This window comes from Phaenicophaeus curvirostris, chromosome 18 (assembly GCF_032191515.1).
Source record: "Phaenicophaeus curvirostris isolate KB17595 chromosome 18, BPBGC_Pcur_1.0, whole genome shotgun sequence".
Classification (NCBI taxonomy): domain Eukaryota; kingdom Metazoa; phylum Chordata; class Aves; order Cuculiformes; family Cuculidae; genus Phaenicophaeus; species Phaenicophaeus curvirostris.
The window spans coordinates 4,391,771-4,414,363 of NC_091409.1; the positions used below are offsets into that span (position 1 = coordinate 4,391,771).

Consider the following 22,593-nt stretch of genomic DNA (forward strand, 5'->3'; position numbering starts at 1 on the left):
AGGAAATCCAACTGCTGATGAAGGTGAGGTGCAACTAGTGTCCCTGTGCCAACACAATGACATTTTTATAGCAACCCTTCCTTTCCAAGCATCATCATTCTCTCCATCCCTTTCTCCCTCATTTTTCTCTGAAGCTGTTATCTAGAAGAAAATTCTTCTGAAGAAAATAACACCTTCCAAGATTCTGACAAATAAATAAGTTAGAGAGCACTGGAGAGTTTCTGAGGCTGCCCTGCATCAACTTCTCTCTCCTTCCAGATTCACCTAGTTCTTTTGTTTTGCCTTATCTTTCCGTGCACTGCTGGGGTTTTTCTTAAGCAAACACAGCTCCTAAAAACCATATTCCTAATTTTTTTTCTTCTCATCTCTAGTAACACGGTTCAGTTTAAGACCTTCTACATTGAACTTTGTGTGATTACTTTAGGAATAAATTTTGCCTTCTCTTCCCATCGCCTTGCTGCATTATTCTAGCTGTCAATGAATTGTCTTATCTCTATCAAGGCAAAAGCCAAAACAATTCTGAAAAGTCAACCCAGAAGCTAAATTATTCTCCATGATTGTCATTTCACTTCTGTGGTTGATGTAGCAAACTGTAAGGCTTCCACAAAATGCGGGCTAGCAACAATTGTTTACATTGCTTAAAAGGATGGAGCAACGTTACAGTGAGGTGTTTCTGTTTTCTTCCCCTTTCGTTCTCGCGAGTGGAAAGCACAAACTGCATTAATCAACTGCTTTGCAGACACTTTTAATGCATACATTCCTAATCATCGAACCACACGCAGGGATTTCTTTTCTGTCCAATAATCCTCATTTTCTCTGAAATGGGAACTACTGATCCCTTACGTTTCACTTTAATACAGAGTCTTTATCGTTGAACAAGTATTCTGAAATGTAGCTGTCAGGTCGTTTTTTTCTGAATTAGAGTTTCTTTGCTTGGTTTCTTTAATAACGAGTCAGAACAGAAGTGTTCTTCAAATTGCAAATCAAGTTCTGAATTTTCTTTTTTCCATCAGTATTCAAAAGTCTAATTCTTGAATTTAAGATGAATGCAGACAGTCTGAATGTAACGCATCCTTAAATGCTTAACAGGCCACATGAAGAGACTTTGAAGAAAATTCTAAGCAGCAACCCAAGCACCACAGAGGCCACATACAGCTGCCTGGATTATCCATCAGGAATTTAATTCTAGAGAAAGGCATTGATGTGAGGGCACAAGTGTTTGGACTGAGCCAGAAAACAGCTGTCTATGGGCATGATTATGTCCCAAAATTAACTCAAATGCTTTTGATGAATAGTTATGGTATTAAATGTTCCAAATTTCCACCTCTTCATCCCATGTCGCTGTGTCCACTGCAGCAGAGCGGAAAATGGAAATGAAGAATAGCAGAGGTACGTTGGCATAGTACTTCACCCGAGTTTTATCCTGAGCAATACTCAGAGCAGGATTAACTAACAAGGCAGAACACAAATAAGTTTGATGGAGTAATACTGGTAGTGTTGCCTCGCTCAGCAAATCCTCTTTCTGTCATATTAATTATTTACTGGAGCCACTTACTGCTTGAACTGTGAAAGCTGAAATCTATCTGTTAATTTTCCTTTTAATCTTTGGCTAATGATTTTGTAGTAGATAATCCAGCAGAGAGTAAGTACTTGGTGGGGCTGGGATTTTTGTTACCAAATTTATCTGTGAAGGAACTCTGAGAACAGAGAGCTCTTTACAGTAATTTGGCAAAAAAAAAAAAAAAAGCAATTACAAGCTGTTTTGAGGCTGGTACTTGAATGTAGTCTCCTTTTACGTTATTGTTAGCTTTAAAGGAAATTAATCATAGGGTGAAGCAGAGCTCCCATCCCAGACTAGCCAGAATGCTGTAACATGTTTGTACTAGTCAGCAAATGGATGCGTACGTTCAGTTGAAATAGTGCAGGTGGCTGGACTGTACCCTGAGTCACATCGATTCCCGGGGCTTCCTCCAGCGATGGGCAGCTGTGTGCTGCTCCCACACTGGAATGGGAACTAGTTCAGGGACTGGTGCCTTAATTACACACTCAGTCCAAAGGGAGCTTCTCTCTGTGGAACATCAGTCCTGCAGAGGAACAATTCTGAAGTTCTTAGCGTGAGAGACTCAAATAAGGAATAAGGAACAACGCTCTGCAGGCTACACGCACTCGTCTGCTCTCATATTTTATCTCCAAGTTATTTCTACTCTCAGTAGAATGTAATTCAGTCCTACAAACCCCTCTGTGACATATGAAGGCTGAATGATGGTTAACATTGTATTCTGAACCTAAATACTTGTGGGAAAGACCACAGACATCTTCTCTGGCACTGGGTATAATAAGAATTATTTCATAATGGCAGCGCAAGTAAATGTCATCAGCAAACATGGATAAAGCTCAGCAGAACTTCCTTTGCTGTCCAGCAACAAATGTCACTTAAGAGGTGGCTGACATCATTGCAAGGAAAAGCACATTTTAAAACAAAGTCTCTTGTATCATATAAACAAAGAAATTCTTAAAGGGATAAGAAGATGCTATAACCCAAAATACAAATCTATGCCCTTTCCTATAGAGTGGATTCTAGAAACTAGCAGGAGCTAGTGCACTGTTCTGCCTTGCTTTTCTTTGCTGTCCTCCCCCTGCAGTGAGGCTTCTGTAGCCACACTTGCCCCTGCGCACAAAACCTGTTTGGGCCATCACAGCGGCTGCACTTCAGACTCAGTCTCTGGTCAACACTTTGTAACGTGCACTTTCAAATACCATCATGAATTTCATTCTATCCAGAAGCCGATGCGAGCTAACGCATGTACAGTATTTGGTACAGAGTACAGTACAGTATTAGCAGGACAGAGCTTTTAACCAAAGCAGGATGCCGGCTGAACTCCAGGACATCCCGTTGTTCTTTGCGTATTATACTGAACGTACAGTTATATCCTCAAAATAGTACATCTGAATAAGACTTTGCTGGTTCAAGCAAAACACTTTGCTCAGTTCTTACTTGTTTTTTCCAAAAGATTGTGTGATCTTTTCAGGCACTGATTCAGAAATGAGTGTTCATGTCCTACGGGTTTAATTGGTCACATGGACCAAACAAGACGCCTGCAGTCAAACACAGAGCTTCTTCGAGCTGGCTTGAGCCTTCTCCTTCAGAAAGGCAACTCCTGCTGCTCCGGGACACAGTGTAGTGAGAGTCACAGAATGGGAAGGACGATCGCTGGGAATTGCATGTTTCATAGGGAACACGGTACATCAGAAACTGTGTAGGAGGTCCTGAGCTTTTACACTTGCCTGCCCCTGCCCACACTGGACGGTACCGTCTACGAGTTACTTATCGCTCCTGGATCCAAGCCAGTGTTATTTCAGCATTGCTCGCCCAGTTATTTGTTTCTGCCTGGGAGTGCTATCTCAGTGTATGTATGAAACCAACCGGGTTTGTTTTTTCCTACCTTGGTTGATAAGAGCCAACAGATGTCAGTGCAGGCTGAATAACAAGGGGCTGTGTTGCTGCTCAGGGCTCTGCTTCTGCAGAAACATCCCTCGGAGGGAGTTTCACCATCAGACAACTGAGAGAGGGGGAGAATGGCACAGAGAACAGTATCGGTGTGTTACAGGAGGCTGGAGAGGCTCTCACAGCTAAAAATACCTGCCCAAGTATCTTTAAAAACACATTCGAGGGTCCTTATAAACACACAGACCTTTGTTGACAGCACAAGACTGCTCATTTATGCTGTGTATTATCCTTGAAAACCTGCTCTGTTTATGCAGAGAGTCCCATGACGACCTCGTCTTGCTAGAGGTGCCACAATGAGGTCCACAACAAACGTGGCACTTCATCTGCTGGAGAGGGATGGAGGGGAAGCAGGAATTATCTGCACACTGGAGGAAAAGCAGTTTAGAAATGGAAATACGCTGCTTTATCAAACCCTTGCTTTGCTGTTTCCCCGAGTACAACCCCAGTGGCTCTCTAGCCCAGCTTGGGGCACCTTTTACATGGCAGGTTAATACTAGGTATGTGTACTAAACCCAGTGAAATCAGTGGAATTGGGCAGGTCATCTGGTTAAGTGATTTCTGAATGGAAGGAATTTTACAATGTACTTTTTTTTCACCTGAAGCAGTAAATATTTTTTTCAGGTGACAGTTCCATGACCCAAAAAGCCACTGCAGGGAACCTCACACATGGTCTTCAATGGGTAAAAATTAAAAAGGGAAAATATTTTGATATTTCTGAAGGAAAACTAGGGCATAATGCTGAAAATGAACTAGGCATCCATAAGGATAGTCACGGGGAAAGGGAGCAAGCTTTATTGTATTCACCAGAGTGATAAGTTTGTACTTTGGAGTTTGGATGGTGACCCTGGCTGGTTCTGTGCCCAGTGAAGCTGCCTGTCAGGGAGCAGTTGGTGTCCCTGGAGCACAGGCTGCCAATACTACTAGAAGACACCCACATAAGTGCCTTTACAAGTCTGGCAAGAGGAATGGAGGCAGCTACAAATAGTCACACTTTAATTTATATCCCAATGTCAATTTGAACCCATAATACAGTACTCTCAGATGCAGATATCCAAGTCCCACTGCCAGCTCTGAATGCCTCTCTTCGTGCTGCAGCTGGTCTTTGCATTGTCAGGACCAGGGAGAAGACAAATGCTGGATGAGGTAATGAAGGATCTCATGGGAATTGCTTCAGGATAACTAGCATCTGCAAAAAATCAATGAGAATATTAATAAGGTGGATGCTTATCCACTCAGCTACTCACAGGAAAGTGCACAGCTTTGCTCCTGGAGTTCAGGACTTCACCTTGTGGCTATTGGGAACCAGAGATGGTATCAAACAGAACTGACATTTAGACCAGGAGGTCGTCCCTTCCCACAGCCATATCTGCACACTCTGATCTCATCACATAAAGACTTTGTCCTCTTTATACATGGAATGGACTTGAATATCTTCCTAGATGAAGGTGGCTTTGCTCAGCCTACATCTTCATGAGCCCAGGGTGGGAAGCTGAAACCCTGCTGTGCAGTGACGGTAACACTGCGTTTGCTGACCATGTCTCCAAAGCACCTTCCCATGACTAGAAACACCACCACTCTGCTTTTTAACTTCTCAGATGGTAGTAACAACAAAATAAAACTAAAAGGAGATCTGCAGCCCAGTGCCTGGGAAGAGACAACTCTCTATTCCCTTTCTTCCCTGCTGGGAGTCAGGAAGAGGCAGGATCTTAAGTTATGCCCACTCTGCTTGGCTGCCAGCGGGGTGGGAGTGGTGGAGGAGATGTGTGGAGGAGTAGTAGACTCTACAGCCACGCTGACACTGCAGGCTCTGTGCCTCAGAAGCCCCTTACAACCCTGACTTGAAGAACTTCTGGGCTGGTACAGCTGTGCCTTGTCCCAGCGGGTCGCTGAGCTCTACAAGCTCTCACTTCAATACGCATGGGTGTTTGCTTCTTGTGATACCTGCTGCTTAAAGAGTCTGAATGAAGCTGAGCACACTGCCAGGAGCTATAAAATTTGTTGTGCCCAGGCAGAGTGGGGTAGATCTGTAGTCTGTGTCTGTGGACGTGACCAGCGCCCTCTGGAAACATTCTTTAACTGCATTTTGTGAAACAATCTCTGCTTTTTTAAGCCTAAACCTGTCCCACAATATAAATGCTCCAAGTACAGTGTGGGTGAACAGTACTCATATACAGCAGAAGACGGTTTGCTCTTCTAGGTAATTTCCTCTGCTATCGCTGAAACTGTGGGTAATTTCAAAAAGCTGTTCATGTGTGTCACGCGCTCCTTTCTCAGATGATATGTGACCCTATCCTTGCTGTCACTTCTTGCCACCAACTAAAACTGATGTAAGCCAGGAAGCTGATAAACTGTGCTTCTTACACTGTTAACAGCTGGAATTTGAGTAACTGCGTCCATATTGCAACTATAGGCAGGGTGGGAGCCCGGGCTATACCAGGGCTTGAATTTTCTCATTTCCTGAAACAAGTAATCAGTAAGTTTTATGAGTTATTCTAGGGGTTTAGAATAACAAGGGAAAGCTTGTCTTCCACTTTGAAATCCTACTTCTTTTTCAGATTTCTACTTCAGATCATACCTGGGAGAGGATGCCCACTACAGTGAAGACAGGCAGGGTGTGCATTGCAGGACTTGTCACCCACACTGGAAAGGTCTTCCAAGTAACAAAAGCAAGACAGATTGATCTAAAACTTGTCTTGCTATAGACTGCACAAGCAGGAAAACTCTGCTTGTCTGCCTGCCGAGCCAGGGGAACAAATTCAAAGGCTGAGTGCTGCTTCCTAGTTTCACATTTTACCTTTTGGTTGGTTTTTTTCTCTTCAGTTCACAGCCTCTAAGAGTTTGCTTTCCCTTTGCAGGTTCTACATCGACAGAGCCCCGCAACACAGCGTCCTTCACCAAACTGTGCCGTCTCTAAGTGGAACCTTCCCCTTGTTCCAGTGCCTCTCCAAAAAGCACAAGAAGAAAACTGCTATTAATAAACCTCTAGGCTGACCTTTAAATTTTCTCGGTGCATTACGTTTGCAGGGGTGTGTTCATCAGAAGGATGAACTCTCAGTCCCAGAGGAGAAGGCATTGCAGCAGTGGAGGCAGAGTGAGTTGTGGGCATCTTGAGCCTGATGTAAAAAGGCAACACACAGCAACTGTGTAAAGTGAACTTGCTGGCTGTATAATGGTTTCATTTGTACACTTACTAATTACTGTAACAGCCAGGCAGCAGGGCATTGGTTAGGTACCTTGATTGGTGCATAGGCAACACAATAAATGGGAAGAAGGAGAAGGTCTCTCCCTTTGCTCAGGTGATGTCTTTCTCCAGGAAGAGACTTGCTGACTTTCCACCGTGTAACTTGCAGAAGTGAAAAGGCAGGAATCAGGCCATCAGTTACCAGAAAGCAAGTCAAACAGAAATAAAGTTGTTGAAATAACTAACATCCTTCATAGGAGGGACACATACACAGTGTCTCCTTACAGAATGGGTGCCAGTCTTTCCAGGCGTGTTCCCACTGTGAAGCATTTGCTCATGTCTCTGCCTGAGCCCAAAATCACAGACCATTTAAACACATTTCCTGAACTTTGTTCTGGCATTGCTGATTGTTCCTGGAATCACTCTGAGAACAGGATGCCAAGGAGCCAGTTTGCAAAGAAGTGTGAGCCCTTTCCTTCAGGACAGGGTTCAGGGGGAGCCCCACCAACATGCCACCACTGCCTGGCAGGCACACAGCTCCACTTCTGTTCCAGCACAAAGCCAAACTGGTTGATTTAAGGCCAGGTCCCAAGACTAGGATAACAAAAGGTACAATAAACAGCCGGTCAGCTCACCTGGTTAGCACCAACCTCCATGGGCAGCTCTGCCATCCCTGCAGGGCAGCTGCTATCCCATCAAAGCTGTCCTGATTCAGCAAGAGAAATACTCAAAGGTGTCATATAGGATTTGACTTGCTCAGCCTTCTGAATGTCGTTATTAAAGAGGGAAGAGAGGGCCACTGACCCCTCTTCACAGAACTGTCCTTCTACTGACACCGACTCACAGAAGATTTCAAAAAAGAAATTTGCATCAAGGAGACATCTAACTTGCGAGCAAGCACTGAAAGGAGAAACTGAGATTTCAGTGAGAACTGCAGGGGCTATTTGCAGGAGATTGGCTGTGGCACAGAGAGCTGGTTGGAAAGCTCTAACTCCAGAGTGCAGGATGTGTGGCCAGGCCCCAGAGAGGATTAGTCATAAGTGAATGTTCAGAGCTGGCCGGAGATGAGTATAAAATACAGTATGACAAAGTTGGCAGCACTTTGCCTGGAGCACGATGCCAGAGAGGGGACGTTACCCCAGCTGGCATCATCACCTAAACCCAGTAAATTGATGGTAACTGAAGAGGTAAAATATGTTGTGAAGAAGCAGCTGTGGTGCCTCCAGATGAGAGGGAGGGTAAGAGAGCAAGCTCCATCGCTAACTTCTCCACTGGATGATGGTGTTGGTCGAAAATAATGAGGCCACTAACAAACACGAGTGTGTGTGGCAGGACGTGAAGAAAAATTGGAGTATGAAAATGGAGCAGGTCTCAGTGTCACATCCTTATTTGCAATGGGATGAGGTGTCGCGGTGGAGGAGCTCAGCTGCAGTGTCCCAAATGGACCTGAGCTCTTTCTGCCCGCTGCAGCATCCCTGCATCCCAGAGGCTCAGATGCCACCTCAGCTCCCAGCCTGCGGCTATGGCTGGGGTGAGACCCTCACTGAGGCCAGGGTGAAACATCAAACCAGTGCAACCCACGCTGGTTTAGCGGGCTGGAACTGGGAATGATGCTGACCGGCACCTCCCCGGGGCCCCACCTGTGCCCTGCCCGCAGGGATGTGCTGCCCGGTGTCCTCCCCACGGGGCAGGGACGCAGCGGGGACACCGACCCCTTTGGGGTGAAAGCCTGATTGGCGCCAGGGTGAGAGATAAAACCAGTTACACTCCTGCTGGTTTAGAGGGGTCACAACTGGGAAGAGCCACCCAGCATCCCTCCTGGCCCCCACCCGTGCCGTGCCCGCAGGGCTGCGCTGCCCGGTGTCCTCCCCACGGGGCAGGGACGCAGCGGGGACACCGACCCCTTCGCCCCGTGGGGCGCGAGCCTCATCGAGGCCGGGGGGAGGCGTCCGACCGGCGATCCCCGCTCTGGTTTCGGGGGGCTGGAAGCGGGAGGAGCCGCGCTCGGGGCGCCGCTTTCCAGAGAATACGGTACCGTGTCCGCATCACGTGCGGGCGGGCGCGGGTCCGGGCGGGGAGGGGCGGGCCGGGCCCGCAGCCCCGGAGCCAGCGGGGGCGCTTTAAGAGCCCGGCGGGCGCCGCCGCCTCGCCCGGCCCGGCCCGGGGCTGCCCGCGTTGCCCTCGGGGGCTCCGGCACCATGGGGCTGTGCTACAGCCTGCGCTCCCGCCTGGCCGCCGCCAACCCCTACGGGGCCGAGGCGGACGGCGGCGGCGGCGCGGCGGAGCACGGGGACCCGCAGGTGCGGCACCGGCTGCGGCAGGACCTGCTGGCCAAGGAGCGCGCCGACAAGAAGCGCAGCAAGAGCATCGACAAGACGCTGAAGGCGGAGAAGCGCGAGTACAAGCAGACGCACCGGCTGCTGCTGCTCGGTGAGCGCCGGCGGCCGGAGGGGCGGCGGCCGCGGGGTGGGGGGCAGGGCCGGGCGGGCGCACGTGGGAGCGGCCGGGACCGGGGGGCGGTGGGACCGGTACCAGCGCGGGAGGATGCGCTCGGGGTACCGGGGTGGGGGATGCGCCCGGGGTACCCGGGCTCGGCCGGTACCCGCCGTGGAGGATGCGCCCGGGGTACCCGCCGTGGAGATTGCGCCCGGGGTACCCGGTCTCGGGGTACCCGGGGGGCAGGATGTGCCCGGGGTACCGGGTCTCGGCCGGTACCTGGGGTGGAGGATGTTCTCGGGGTGCCTGGGGTAGAGGATGCGCTCAGGGTACCCGGTCTCGGGGTGCCCGGGGTGGAGGATGCGCTCAGGGTACCCGGGCTCGGTCGGTACCCGGGGTGGAGGATGCTCTCGGGGTACCCGGGGTGGAGGATGCCGTCAGGGTACCCGGTCTCGGGGTGCCCGGGGGTGGAGGATGCGCTCAGGGTACCGGGGTGGGGGATGCGCCCGGGGTACCGGTTCTCGGCCGGTACCTGGGGTGGAGGATGCGCTCGGGGTACCTGGGCTCGGTCGGTACCCGGGGTGCAGGATGCTCTCGGCCGGTACCGGGGATGCAGGGGGTGCTCGGTGGGACCGGTACCCTCGCGGGAGGATGCGCTCGGCTCTCGGAGCGAGGCCGGGCTGCCGGGGCGGCTGTCGCGTTGGCAGGAGCTCGCAGCCGGCCCGAGGGATGCGGCATCCCTGCTCGCTGCCCTTAATGATGCTCGCTCGGTGCCCGCAGAGGTGGCGCCCGCTCAGCTGGCTGCTGGCGCTGCCTCACCGGGACCGCGGCACAAGGAGAGTGCTTGAAGCTGCCGCAATTTGCCGGTCCACGTGTGCGTTAGTTCTTGGCTGTTGCTTCTCACCAGCATCCCCAGCACGGGCTCAGTCTGCGGGGCTGAGGCTGGTTTGCTTCCTCTGGGCTCGGGCACCAGCTTTCCGCACGGCAGCATCCCCCGAGGAGGTGGCAGCCCTGGCACTGGGCTCCCTTCCCTCTGGAAAGGCACCTGTGCTTTACCTGCACGTGTTGGGTGATGCCCGAGCTTGTCTGTTACGTGACCTTAACCCAAAGGGTGATAGAAAGTCTTGTAGTGCCCTTCAGGTGAGCCTAAGCAGTTTGGAGATGCCTCTGCTCCTCCTCCCAGCACGCTGCAGGCGGAGCTCAGGTTATCCCACACAAGTGTGTTAGTGAACTCTTATCATCTTGGAACAATAGAGAGTATTTTCAAATATCTGCAAATAACTTAAGAGCCTTCCTACCCCCTGAGGCAGGTGCGGTACCGCGTGTGGTAAATGGCAAGATTTGGCCCCGATCTTTTTGATTTGTGCTCGCAGCCGGTAACAGGGGAGCTGAATTTTAAGGAGCTTTAGAAAACAATACTGGACACAGTTTTCTTAGTGGTAGAAGTTTTTATTCTAGAAGTACAGCTTCTTTTGATGTGGTTGTAGCTCTACTGGTGTAAGCCTGTTCATAAAGATGTACTTTCCTCTCATGAGAAGGGGGTCAAGCAATGCTCGTGTGACAACTGAAGCTTGGATGCTGTGGCTGTACTGGTAAGAAATCACACCTTGAACCAAGGTGGGTTTCCTTTCAAGCCAAGGCTGTAGGTATTTTACAGTTGGGTGGTTTTGGTTTTTTTAACGTATTTTGGCTTTGTAGTGAAAAAGTGCTTGGAGAGGAGCAGTGAGAATTGGTTTTTCTTTGTAGATTAACTAGGAAAAACCCCACAGTTGGGCTAATTGATGTTACACTGCAATCATTTGAGTCCTACAGGCTGTCTGATAGGCTTCTGTATTTGCAGCAGGCAAGATTTCAGTTGCCTGGTTTTTAATCTTGCCCTAATATGTTGTGCCACAGAACTGGGTTTTTTTTTTCAGAAATGACATTAAGCATGAAGTGGATTAAACAATGTATCATAGCGGTTTAAAAGTGTCTATGGCGAAGCCAACAGAGGAGACATTCTTTGTCGAAGTACTGATTTATAAATCTGATGGATATGAGTCAGTGTTAGTGCTGGCAGTCGTTTATTATATTTCAGCCTGGACTTGAATAGCAGGAAGTCACTTTTTGGTCCTCTTGTAAATCTTGGGATGCCTAAGAGACCCATTTCCCTGCTTGTTGCACAGGGACTGTCAGTTTTCCAGTTAGCTTCCTTCCCTTGCTGCTTCTCCTCTGCATCCCGTTCTCGCTGGTACTTTGTGAATTTTCTGTTTCTAAACCGGAGTTAAGAAGTTTGGATATATTTGGTTGTACTTTGTGTACATCCGCAGGTATCACTGCGACAGCTGAGTGTCTCTGTGCTGAGACTTTGCCTAGATGCTTATGGGTTTCATCTGCAAATAATGAGGGGCAGTAATATTGAGTGAGCTGGGATTTAAAGCTGCAGCCGAGCCTTCCTCCAAGGGCTGGAGTTGGGTAGAAAAGACTGAAGAAGTGCAGAGCCAGAGATGGCCCCTCACCTGGGGCTGAAGGCTCAATGGCAAACGCTGCAATAGGGACTCACGGTTTATTCTTGTGCTTCCAACTTTTTAGGCTGATGTGCTCCTGTGGGAGAATATTACTGACATGGACAGTACAGGACGCTGCAGGTGCCTGCTCTTCCTTTGAAAGGAACAGAACTAACTGAAAACTACACGGATGCTTTGAGTCTTCTCTGTCCCCAAGACTAAATTATTTTTGAGTTATGCATTAGCACATGAACTTTCAATGGAGTGTTTCCTCCTATCACGTGCTCGGCTGCATGAAGTGCACAAAGTCACAGGTGTCTGTGCCTGAGTGTGTTTTGAGGTTGTGTGTAATCTACCTTGCAGCTCAAGTCTGTTACTTAGTGTTATTCAGATTATTAGTGTCTTAAGCGACTGATGCTGATGTTCCCATGTTGCATTTCTTTTTTTTTGGAAGGAAAGCTTCTCACTTTATTGGTGTGCACGGCTGCAGTTACTCAGTGGACATTTGTATCTCCTGTTACTTAAACTTTACATCTTTTTTTTTCATAATTTTTTCCAATCCTTTTTCATTACCACAGATATATAAGCTAAATTCCTGATTACTGAAACTCCTCTTAATTTCAGTAGGGCAAAGATCTTCCATGTGCTTTATTTTTGAAGAAATAATCCGATTTTTGTACTTGCAGGAGACTAGCTTTTTGCTTTGGTTTTTTTTGTGCAAGAAAAATGGACAATCAAGTGTAATCTCACTGGGTTTTGTTTAGTGTACTGTACAAGTCACAACTTCAAGATTACAGTCATTGTTTTGTTGGCAATGCAGAGAGTTCAGGGTTACCACTGGGTGAATTTTCTGTGTGAGGGGGTTGGTTTTTGGTTTGAGAACAATCTTGGCTCTAAAATTGAAAGTTTGTGCTTATTGGGAAAAGGATTTTAAACTTTTCCATGAAACAGTTCCATTCTGCATTTGCCCTGTCATTGGTGAGAGCGATGTGGGTCTTCTGTCTTTTTTTTAAATACTTTAAAGTATAATTCAACTTAAATTCCATTTTTATCTTACAAATAATACCGTATGAAAACAAAGAATTGTTGTCCTGTCTGAGGGGTTTCAATGCTTTTGATCAGTTAGTATTTTCCAACAAAACCCTACTCTGTCTGAAGCTGTTATTCAGCTCTGCTGGTGTATATGTTGCTTTACCATGACCTTCCTCCTCCTCTGTGATTGGATTTATTGAGGGACAGTGGACGTGGGCTGGTCTCCCCTTGGTGCTTCACCAAGTCTTTTTGTACTTAGTGCTTTCACTCTCTCAGGCTCAGCTCTTACCTGCGTAAAAAGTACTTGTTGCTCATTCTCATATTGCAAAGGAAACGTGGAGATCAATGTACCAGTATAGGCGTATGCGCTTATCTTACGTATTTATATTAAACTACAATATAGTAAATAATGGCCATTCTGAATCTGACCTACATCAGCGCACAAGTAAAGATGTTTCTAACAGAAATATTTATATCAGTACAAATATGAGTATAGGGCATGCAAATTTGAAGTTTTTATGGGGGGAATATATTACGTAGGAAGAAAAACGTACTTTAAAAAGCTAGGAAATATCAGCGTGAAGACTAACCACAGTCACCCTCTCTGTGTGTGTGCTGCGTGGTAAGCCCCTCCGTGCCATACAATTAAAGACTGTCTTGTATGGTTTACATTGTATTTTTTTTTCCACAGGGCTTGTACTCCATTCAGGGCACAAGATGGATGTTGTGCAGTGAATGAGCAGCTATTCAATATTCTTATCCTCCTCATACAATGTGTCACCCTGTGCCCTATTTACAACCCACCATCCATACCCTGCACTGAATAAAGAACTGTTGAACTGCTCATGGGCTTTTCTGGAGTAATGATCACTGCAGGGGCTGAATGCTTCATAAATGTCAGTGCACGGCACTGCTGTGAAGCGAGGTGGTACCACTCTTCTGTGGCTGCTGAAGAGGGAAATTCTACCGTAGCACGAAGAAAGCTAACATTGGCCAAAGCTACTACTGATTTTAAATGCCTGGTCTTTGCCTAATGCTAATTTTTCTCCACAGTGCTCAGCTTTTTTTTATAACAATGTGTTCAGAGTGTGGACCTTATGGTTGTGAACACTCAGTGCTTTTGCAAGGTGAGCTTTTGGTGCTCTGAAGTGCAACTCGGGGAGCAAGAAGCACAGGTGGAAGTTCAGTTGGTCATAGCAGCTCTGCAGCAGAATGAGGCTGGTCTGGTTCTCCAGGGCAGCATTTAATCCCACAAAATATCCTTTCTCTTGTGGTGATTCCCTGCCTTGCTTGCTCACCGTGAGGTGGTTATCCTGACTCTGCTTCTCTAGAGGACTGGGTGGGTGGGGAGAGGAAGACACCCAGTTAAAGACAGGCATGTGTTCAAGCATTTGATGAAATTCTATCTCATAGGAGATTGTCCTTGACAAGTCTCATTCACTTACAAAAGATTCATTTTTTTTGTGCCCCATGTATTGTGAGCTAGAAGAGGGCAAAAAAGCATATGATACTTAATTAGAAGATTGTGTAAAAGACACACGGAGCTGGTTTTGACTGTTGCTTTTTTGCTGTTCATTCCATCTCTGTTATTCTGAGGGAAGGTAGCAGCTTTTCCTGTCCTCCTGTAGAAAGAATAGCTGTGGCACCTACTGGCATCTCAAGTCGTGAGTGAAACCACCTTGTTTCTCACCTGAAAGAAGTTGACTCACCTGGCATGCAAGTTGACTGGAGTCAGAAGTTGATTATTAGGGCAGCTGAGTCCTATGAAGTTTTAATTCAGGAATGGGAAGAGGATGAGGAAGAGGGTTTTCAGGTGTGAATGGGTGGCCTGGCTTGAAAGGAACTATCAGACTTGTGCAAATCTATTTATAGCCTCTGGTTACAAAGAGTTTACCTGCTGAGTACAATATCAATTCGATGGCAGCACTTGGGTTTCGTGTGTGCTGTTATATTTGTAACTAGTGGCTGGCACAGTGGGCTCCAACTGCTGTGGTTTAGGTGGAACAGAAGCTTGTCACGCTGTTGCTCAGTCAGCACCATCTGTTTCCAGAGCACACAAAATGTCTTGATTGCCTCTGTGCAACTGCCAGCTCCTTTCTGCACTGGGACATCTTAAATGGAACTGTCTCCTGTGCAAGGGCTTCTCTGGAGCCAGCAGTGTCATGGTTGGGAACGGCCGATGGAAAGGACCAGCAGTGAAGAAAGGGGAGGGAAGGACTGAGCCTGACCTGGTGCTGCTTAAAAAAGAAAAAAACACTTAGGAAATAAATAAAATTTTTTAAAAGAACAGGAAAAGAAGCGAGAGGAGGTGAAGTGCCTTAATGTTTTTTATAGTACCAAGTTTACTACTGTAATAAAGTAGAAGCAAACTCCTTCTGTGCTAGTCATGAGACACTTGTGAAGTTTTTGGAGCTGCCTACAAAAATATGGTTCAAATTCTCTCATGTTTCTCAGCATTTATCTCCAATGTACGGGTTGGAGCTGTGTTTGTTGCCTCAAAGAGGTGCCTAGGGCAGCACTGGGGGGTGGCCGAAGGTGGAGTATCTGGGCTACAGAGGAATTTTGTCTTCCTTCCTTGAGTTGGGTGAAGACACTGCAGTCGGGCTTAAGGAAGTAGCTTCCAGCTATAACCACTCTGGGTTTTGTGCCTGATGTGTTCCCGCTATTTTTTTTTCTATTAGAAGAATCTAATATTAACCTATTAACTGTTGTTTTCATATAGCTTCCTTGGGAAGGAGGGGTGAGACTCAGAAAAGATATGTAGAACGCCGTCCAACCTTGACTCCGATTCTTCCCTGACTCCCTTAAATCTGGAAGTGTACTTGCTCACAAATATGCATGAGTTCATTCAGTTTCCTTCTAATTGCTGTAACTGAGGAAAAGGCAAGGAAAAAAAAGCTTGGCAATTCCTTGGAGTGAGGGCAACTCAGATATTTGTCATGTGAAAGCCAGGTTACCAGGCATATAAATCCATAATACTAGATAGTTGGACCTGAAGGATGTGTCTCGAGGGAATTTGAACTCCATAGCTTCTTCTCATTGTTTCCGTGGTAAATGAAGCATTTGAGGAACAAGCCACCGTATGCTTTATAAATAGCTCAGCTAAAGTTTTCTTTACTTCCTCTTACGTGTTCCTTCTGCAAAGAAAATTCTTAGTATCTCAGCAGTATTTTAGGAGATCTGTGTGTTGCTAAAAGGGGAAAAAAAAAGATTAATATTCTCTGCGTGGAAGAACGTGGGGTGGGTGGGGAGGCAGAGGGTGTTAAACAGATGTCAGAAAGCCACTACTGTTTATTTTTATCTGCTAAAAGAAGTGGATGCTGAGGAGGATGGGTCAGTTCCTAACGAGGACTAAGATGCTGTTTTAAAATCTACAGTCTTGCTCCATTTAGCCACTTCAGTCTCTGCTGCTGTGTGTTGGGAGGGGGAGTGCTGGAATTCCTGGGAAAACCCAGATAAATTCTGATTTGAATTGGAGGAAGAGTTGTAGGGGGGTGTAGTCCTCCAACTGGAAGACTATTCCTTTGCCTTTTCCTCATCCTAAGCACAATTAAATCTTGTTGCAGGGAGGGATTCCTATATTAAAATCACAGACAACGAACCAACCAGGCAACCCTGATACCTGTCCTGCTATGGCTCCATCCCAGAAAGCTGAGCTTGACACTGGGCTGTCGGTGCATTTAGCACTATTTTCAGCAACCAAATCCACACGCTTCTGCCCCAGCACGGCTTCACACAGGTTTGTTTGTGCATAGCAATGCTGCCACGACTTTGTGACTTTGACCTCAAGGAAACATATCGGGTTCAGTGGAAAAACAAATGAACGGAGTACCCAACCCCTTGGCCATCCCTGTGCGAGGATGACATTTATCACAGCACCAGGGAAAAGAGCTATGGGAGCTGCTCATCAAATTGTCCCCAGCAGCTTCCCTGGTCAGCCAGAGGTGATTTGTCTGTAAGGTGGAATTCTGCCAATATGACTGGAAAAGTGGGTTTATGTGGGTTTTCATGGAAGAGCCTTTTGTTTTAAAGCACAATTTCAGATGTGACCAGAGAGCTTTCTGAGCTCTTGATGGATCCTCCTGCCCTGGGCTTTCTGGTGCAATCCCACCCCTGCATCCCTATCAGTTATCCCATCTGCACCTATTACAGACTTCCTCAGCATTAAATTACAGGAACACTAACCCCAAATCAGTTGCCCAGGGAGGCTGTGGTTGCCCCATCCCTGGAGGTGTTCAAGGCCAGGTTGGATGGGGCTTGGAGCAGTCTGGTCCGGTTGGAGGTGTCCCTGTCCATGGCAGGGGGGTTGGAAATGGGTGATCTTTAAGGTCCCTTCCAACCCAAACTATTCTATGATTCTAAGTGAGGAGTAGCTGCAGGTTTAATTTCAGTGTATGGGTGAGTGCCCTAACTGGTGCCTGTGCTACATCCACTCAGGTGCCATCACCAAGGAAGATGTGCTTAGTGTTACTCTGAGCTCCTCGTATTGCTTTGCACTGTAAGGGACAATTTTGAGCATCAAAGCAAGATGACCACTTCATTCCTTTCTGCCTCTCTAGCTGTGCTTTCTGGCAGCTCCACTGGGACACCAACAGCAGTGCAATCTCATTGCTTTACTTTCTCAGAATTCATGAGCTCTGCTGGCTTCTTGGTAGAGAAGAGTGGTTTGAGCTCACATAGCCTGGAGCACAGAGAGCTCGTGGTGGAACCCAGCAGCTGTTTTGCTTGATTGTCCCTGAGTTATCAGAGAGCGCGACTGCCCCGTGGCAGTGCCTGGCGAGCGGCTCCGGTCTCCCAGGCTGTGCAGGGTGTGGAGCTCAGGCTGCTCCTGGTCAGCAGCACCGACAGGGATGCTGCAGAAATGAGAAAAAAAGGGCTTTGTAGGGTTTAGCGTTCTTCCTCGGTGACACCCTTATCGTGCATTACACCACAACCTCTTCCTCTTCCCCTCCCCACCACCTACCAAACAAAGTTTTTAGTTTGTGGGCTGTGTTTGTTTGGTTTTTCATTTTTCATGGTTGTTCTTTTATGCTGAAATCTCAAGATTACTGCTTAGCCAGGAGGTTTTCTAGAGCACTGGGGGATTTGTGGGACTTACAACTTTACAAGGGGAGGAAACAGAGACACTAAGGAGAAGAGCATGCTATCGTGAGCTGGAAATCTGTATTTGGATTTTGTTGTTTAGAAATACCAGTTAAAACTGCTTGGAAAAAAAATACTGCATAAGAACACTCTCACAGGGAGTTCACAATTTGATAGACCCCATTTTTCTCCGGTGATTAAAAAAAGCATAACAAATTCCTTTTAGACTTTAAAGCTGAAGGATATTTTCTCTGCTAAGCCTGATTCCTTAATACTACCTGTCCTCTCACATCTCTCAGCTTCTGTGAAATTTTATCTCTTGTTTGTAGTGTTTTCTGGGTTTAAATGGCAAATGATGCAGAACTTGATTTGCAGATATTTCAGAAGGGTATTAACAAGGAAAATATTCCTTGTTTTCTGTTTTTGTCACAAACCAAAAATTGAGGTAAAATTTGAATGGATAAAACGTGCGTGTATCCTTGTGTCCAAAAGTGTGATGTGTGCTGCTGTCGGGAAGTTGGAAGGAATTCAAACACACCTATATGATTAGTGTATATCTATATCTATCTATCTATATATATAAGACCTATATGATTAAGCATGTAGACAAAACAGGTGAAATTTCATTCTTGGCCATTGGATCCACAGCAGTCCTGGTGATTTCAGTGGGATTATTCACATGAGTGAGGGCAGAGCCAGCCGTCCCCTCTCAGAGCCCGCGGGAACAGTCACCTGTGTCTGCTGTCCCCTTGGCAAGGGGGCAGGACTTCATCCCTCAAAGGAATGGTGACACACCATGAAATCATGCTTAATCTGCTTCTGTACAAAGCCAGCCAGGTTAGCCTGAGTATCACTATTTTACTGAATAAAGGTGTTTAAGAAAATATTAATTTGAAACTTTTCCTGTCATCAAATAATTCTGGGCTAGGTTTGAGAATCTGTTGCTCCTAGCAGAGGTCTAAGCAAAAACTAAATACTGCAGAGATATTTGCCATTCAGGCTTATTTTGGGAGGGGGATGAGGAAAGGCTTGATAAGTTATATACTTGACCGCATGTAGTTAAAAATATTATTTGGAATATAAACTTCCTTGTCTGAAGCCCAGCTTTATGAACAAAGTTAAAAAGCACAAAAAGCAGTTCTCCTCCTGGCCTCCATAAGTATACCTTAATGCTGCCGAATCCTGGAAATTATGCAGGGCATGCTTTTTAAATGTTGATTTTGACTTCTTGCCTGGGACCAAGTGTAAAGTCTTTCCAAGGAAATACTTAGAAGACTTGCAATGAAACCCAAAAGCTGCTGCCAAACCTTAGTTTTTAGAAAGGGAGTAGGGGGCCATCCAGACTGTTAAAAACTTCCAGTTGTTTGTAATTAAATCCACTTCTTCTGTGCACAATAAACATATACTTAGAAAAAGATCATTTTACATAATACTTATGTGGTTTACTGCTGCTCTTCAGCTGCTAAAAATCAAGCAGTAGGTTTGCTATTTTAGTCTGGAAAGGTTGCTGGAAGCTGGGAAGCCAGGGTTGATGCAGCTGTGCCACCGCAGTGGCACGTATCCACGTATCCAGCGGTGACACACAAGTCAAGCCAGGGAATCCTTTTCTCATCGTGAACCATCTTTCCCACCTCTAACTAGATGAAGTTTGTTTTGGATTGACAGAGCTGGGAATGAAGAGGAGATAAAAATATCCTGTCCGCATGTCCCTCCTCGCCAGCAGCAACACCACTCCTGGCTTTGGGAGAAGCTGTGGGATTGCAGGAACTTCTCATCACGCTGCTTGCTTCTTGGAGGGCTGGCAGGAGACAGGACCACTAAATCCTCACAGCTTTCCCCACCCTGAGGCTGGTCTGCCACAGTTCATTCAAGATTAAGTCCACTGCCATCATTCATCTGGAGGATGGGATGTGTGGGTTGGAAAAAACAGCAGGTCTTGCAGACAGCTGCTCCTTTTCCCAGGAGATGCCCCTTGGGATGAAGCATCTGGGGGGCCTGTCAGAAACCCCCTCACGGACAACAAGGGAGGGAATTCTTTTAGGATGGCATGAAGGAAATAGTCGTTACTAGACAGGTTGCAGGAGCATTCAGGTGCTGTCAAAGAAGAGACGCAAGGCATGGAAAGAGCAGAGAGGAGCAGCTGAGAGCTATTATCCAATAAGTGACATAAGAAAAAAATATGAAGCCTTGCAGAGCAGATTTGTTAGGATTTGAGATGAAAATCCCTCTTGCTTGCTGAGATTATCCCCCGGCATATGGCAGAGAATGTAACAGAGATGTAGAATTAGCTGCTAATGATCTGGACACCTCTTGAAAACAGATGTTTGTAGTCCTGTATAACCACACACCATTTAATTCAGCTGAAATCTGGATTACTCAACAGCAGGCTTGATGTGGTATTCAAATACTTAGTATTTTCATTTCCCACTGATCTCACCCAGTAGAGATCACGTCTTCCTTAGGAACGGTAAGATGCGCTAATTGCATCTGAAATTGGAATTGAGAATCCACTGTTTAAGGCACCGAAGTCTCTAACCTAGGGATGTATGGGATGTATTTTCCCCTACGTTCTCTGTGCTTAAGCCTTACTTAAGCAATCTGTGCTGATAATATTGCTGTTATGCTTTTATTTCTTTATGTGCAAAATAATGCTTTCTAAGGGCTCTTAATTTACTTGCTTCAATTTGTTTTTATTGGAAAACATCCTCTTAGAGTTGGAAGTCTTTATTGTTCACAGCGGGTAAAAGGTTTATGTTAACTATCAGTTCAGTTCAACGTTTTACCACCCCTTCCTTCGTGTTAAGCTTCCTTTTGGACTAAATCTTTTACAGTAAAAGCAAGACCTTAACTTCAACCTTTCTTTGTAAGTTAGATTCTTTTGACCTGGCATCATCTTTGTTACAAAGCTTCACGTGCTGCAGCACACGAATATTTTTCTCGTGGTGCAATGAGCAGCACTGCAGACGCTGTTCCACATGTGGTCATTTTTTCTCTAAATTAGCAACTGTCTTAATAGATATTTTCTGTGGTTTCCAAAATATGTGGTATTGCTAGAACGAAAATTTAATTCCACTGAGAGGTTTGCTGGACCTCCAGAAACAGCTTTTTTAAAAATTTATTTGCACAATCGAAACAAGGCTGCTCGCCTGCTGCATTTGCATTTTGAAGCTGCATCTTTAGAAACTAACTGAAAACATTAATATTCTCTGCTATATTTTTATTGCAGAATAGAATTTTCATGCAGGCTTAGTGACATTAATGTGAGGCTTAAACTGTGCAAGTATGTTTTGAAACAATTGAAACATTTAACTGCATCAAGAGTGGAAAACCCAGTTCTCTCTTACTACACTCATAAGGCTCAGACTGATGAATTTTTTTGTCATTTTAAAATAATAATTTAAGAATGCAGTTTTAATTTGGGCAGCTTGCTGCCAAGTCCAACAGATTCATTTATTCACTTGAAATTTCAAGTGACTAGGACTCTTGCACAAACGAGCTGTGCTGTGGGCTAGCAAGTGGAGTCCTTGGTGGTGGTTAGCGAGACGTGAGTGGAGTCTCAGGGCCATTTGTTTCAGTTCTCCTTTGTCACAGACAAATGTGGAAGATACAGTGAATCAGGAAAAAAATCCATCAAGATAGGCTACAAGCCCTAGAATCACAGGCACCACTTAGAAATGTAAAGCCCTATGGGCAAAAAGAAAAACAACCCAGGAAGTCTTGAAAATCAAAGTTTCTGAGAATGGCTGGGGAAGCGATCAAGGGAACGGGCTTTGACCTCTGGCAATAGCAGGGAAGTTGGTAGCTGAAATGGAAGAGAGGGCCAGATGGAAAAGCTGAGAACAAGAAACTCTGGGGACTTTTGGTGTTGCTCTTTTGGGGAGGGTTTATTGGGTTGTTTTTATTTTATAAACTGTTTTGGTGGTTTTTTTGTTAAAAAACGAGCAAACAAAAAATCAATCGAAGACCTTTGGTAAAGCCACGTTGTATAGTTCCATATACTCCTAAACCCTAACATTTTTAACAATTTTTAAAACGGAAGAACTGTTCCAATTTTTCACGGTTGCATCAAGTGAAAGGCCCTGCACTAACTTCAAGCCTTGCCCTGCAGCATCACACCGTCTGCTTTCAAGGATGAGCAGCTACCGCCTGGTGCGTGATTCACACGCTGTGTTTGGGTCAGTAGCCTGGTACGGGGTTGCGTGCTCCAGACCGAGAGTGATGGCTGGAAAAGGCGCTGGGCAAGACCTGATTCTGAGCAAGAATAGCTCTTTGTGTTTGTGCACTCGGAGTCAAGCACGTTTTGTGCTGGAATACAGAAATGGCTCATCCTTGAATGCTGGAGGCCTGTGAGATGCCGTTGGAGCTATTGTGTTTCAGGAGAAAAAGTGGTATTTTTGTGTAGCTGAAGTGCTGTGCCTGTGGGATGGGAGAGATTCCTGCCAACTCCCCATGGGAACAGAGCTGGGAGTGCACAAATTTCTTACGTCTGTGGGGCAGTTTGGTTCAGTTGAGTTGTCCTGTGAAGATGCCACAAGAAGAGTGCGTGTCTTGGCCATTAGGAATTTTTCCATGCTGTATTATTAGATGAGATCCCTATTTCCTTTTATTCTCCACCTGCATCCCACTGTGCATAAAGAAAACACTGCTTCTGCCGCTTGGGAGGCAGCAGTTTTCCAGAGCTTCCTAAAATTCCCTCTAGAAAGAGATTCTGTCACATCTGACCCAGGTGGGTATGGGAAACCAAGTGTCTCAGCAAAGTCTGTTCTGGGAGACCCTCACATACAGCAGCTGATCATGGCAGCGAGGATAGTGTTGGGGGAAAAGGGATTTTCCTTGGGTTAACTTGAGTAACAGCCACACACTTAATT

The 22,593-nt window shown here is 46.3% G+C and overlaps 1 protein-coding gene across 1 annotated transcript in view; it reads left to right on the forward strand.

Moving 5' to 3' along the window:
• The first annotated feature begins 8,798 nt into the window (after positions 1-8,798).
• Positions 8,799-22,593, forward strand: part of GNAS (GNAS complex locus) — a 139,199-nt gene continuing 125,404 nt past the window's right edge. Inside the window, exon 1 of the mRNA XM_069871872.1 lies at positions 8,799-9,119. Within this exon, the coding sequence (XP_069727973.1) occupies positions 8,888-9,119 (232 nt within the window). The 5' untranslated portion in view covers positions 8,799-8,887. The remainder of the gene's footprint in view (positions 9,120-22,593) is intronic.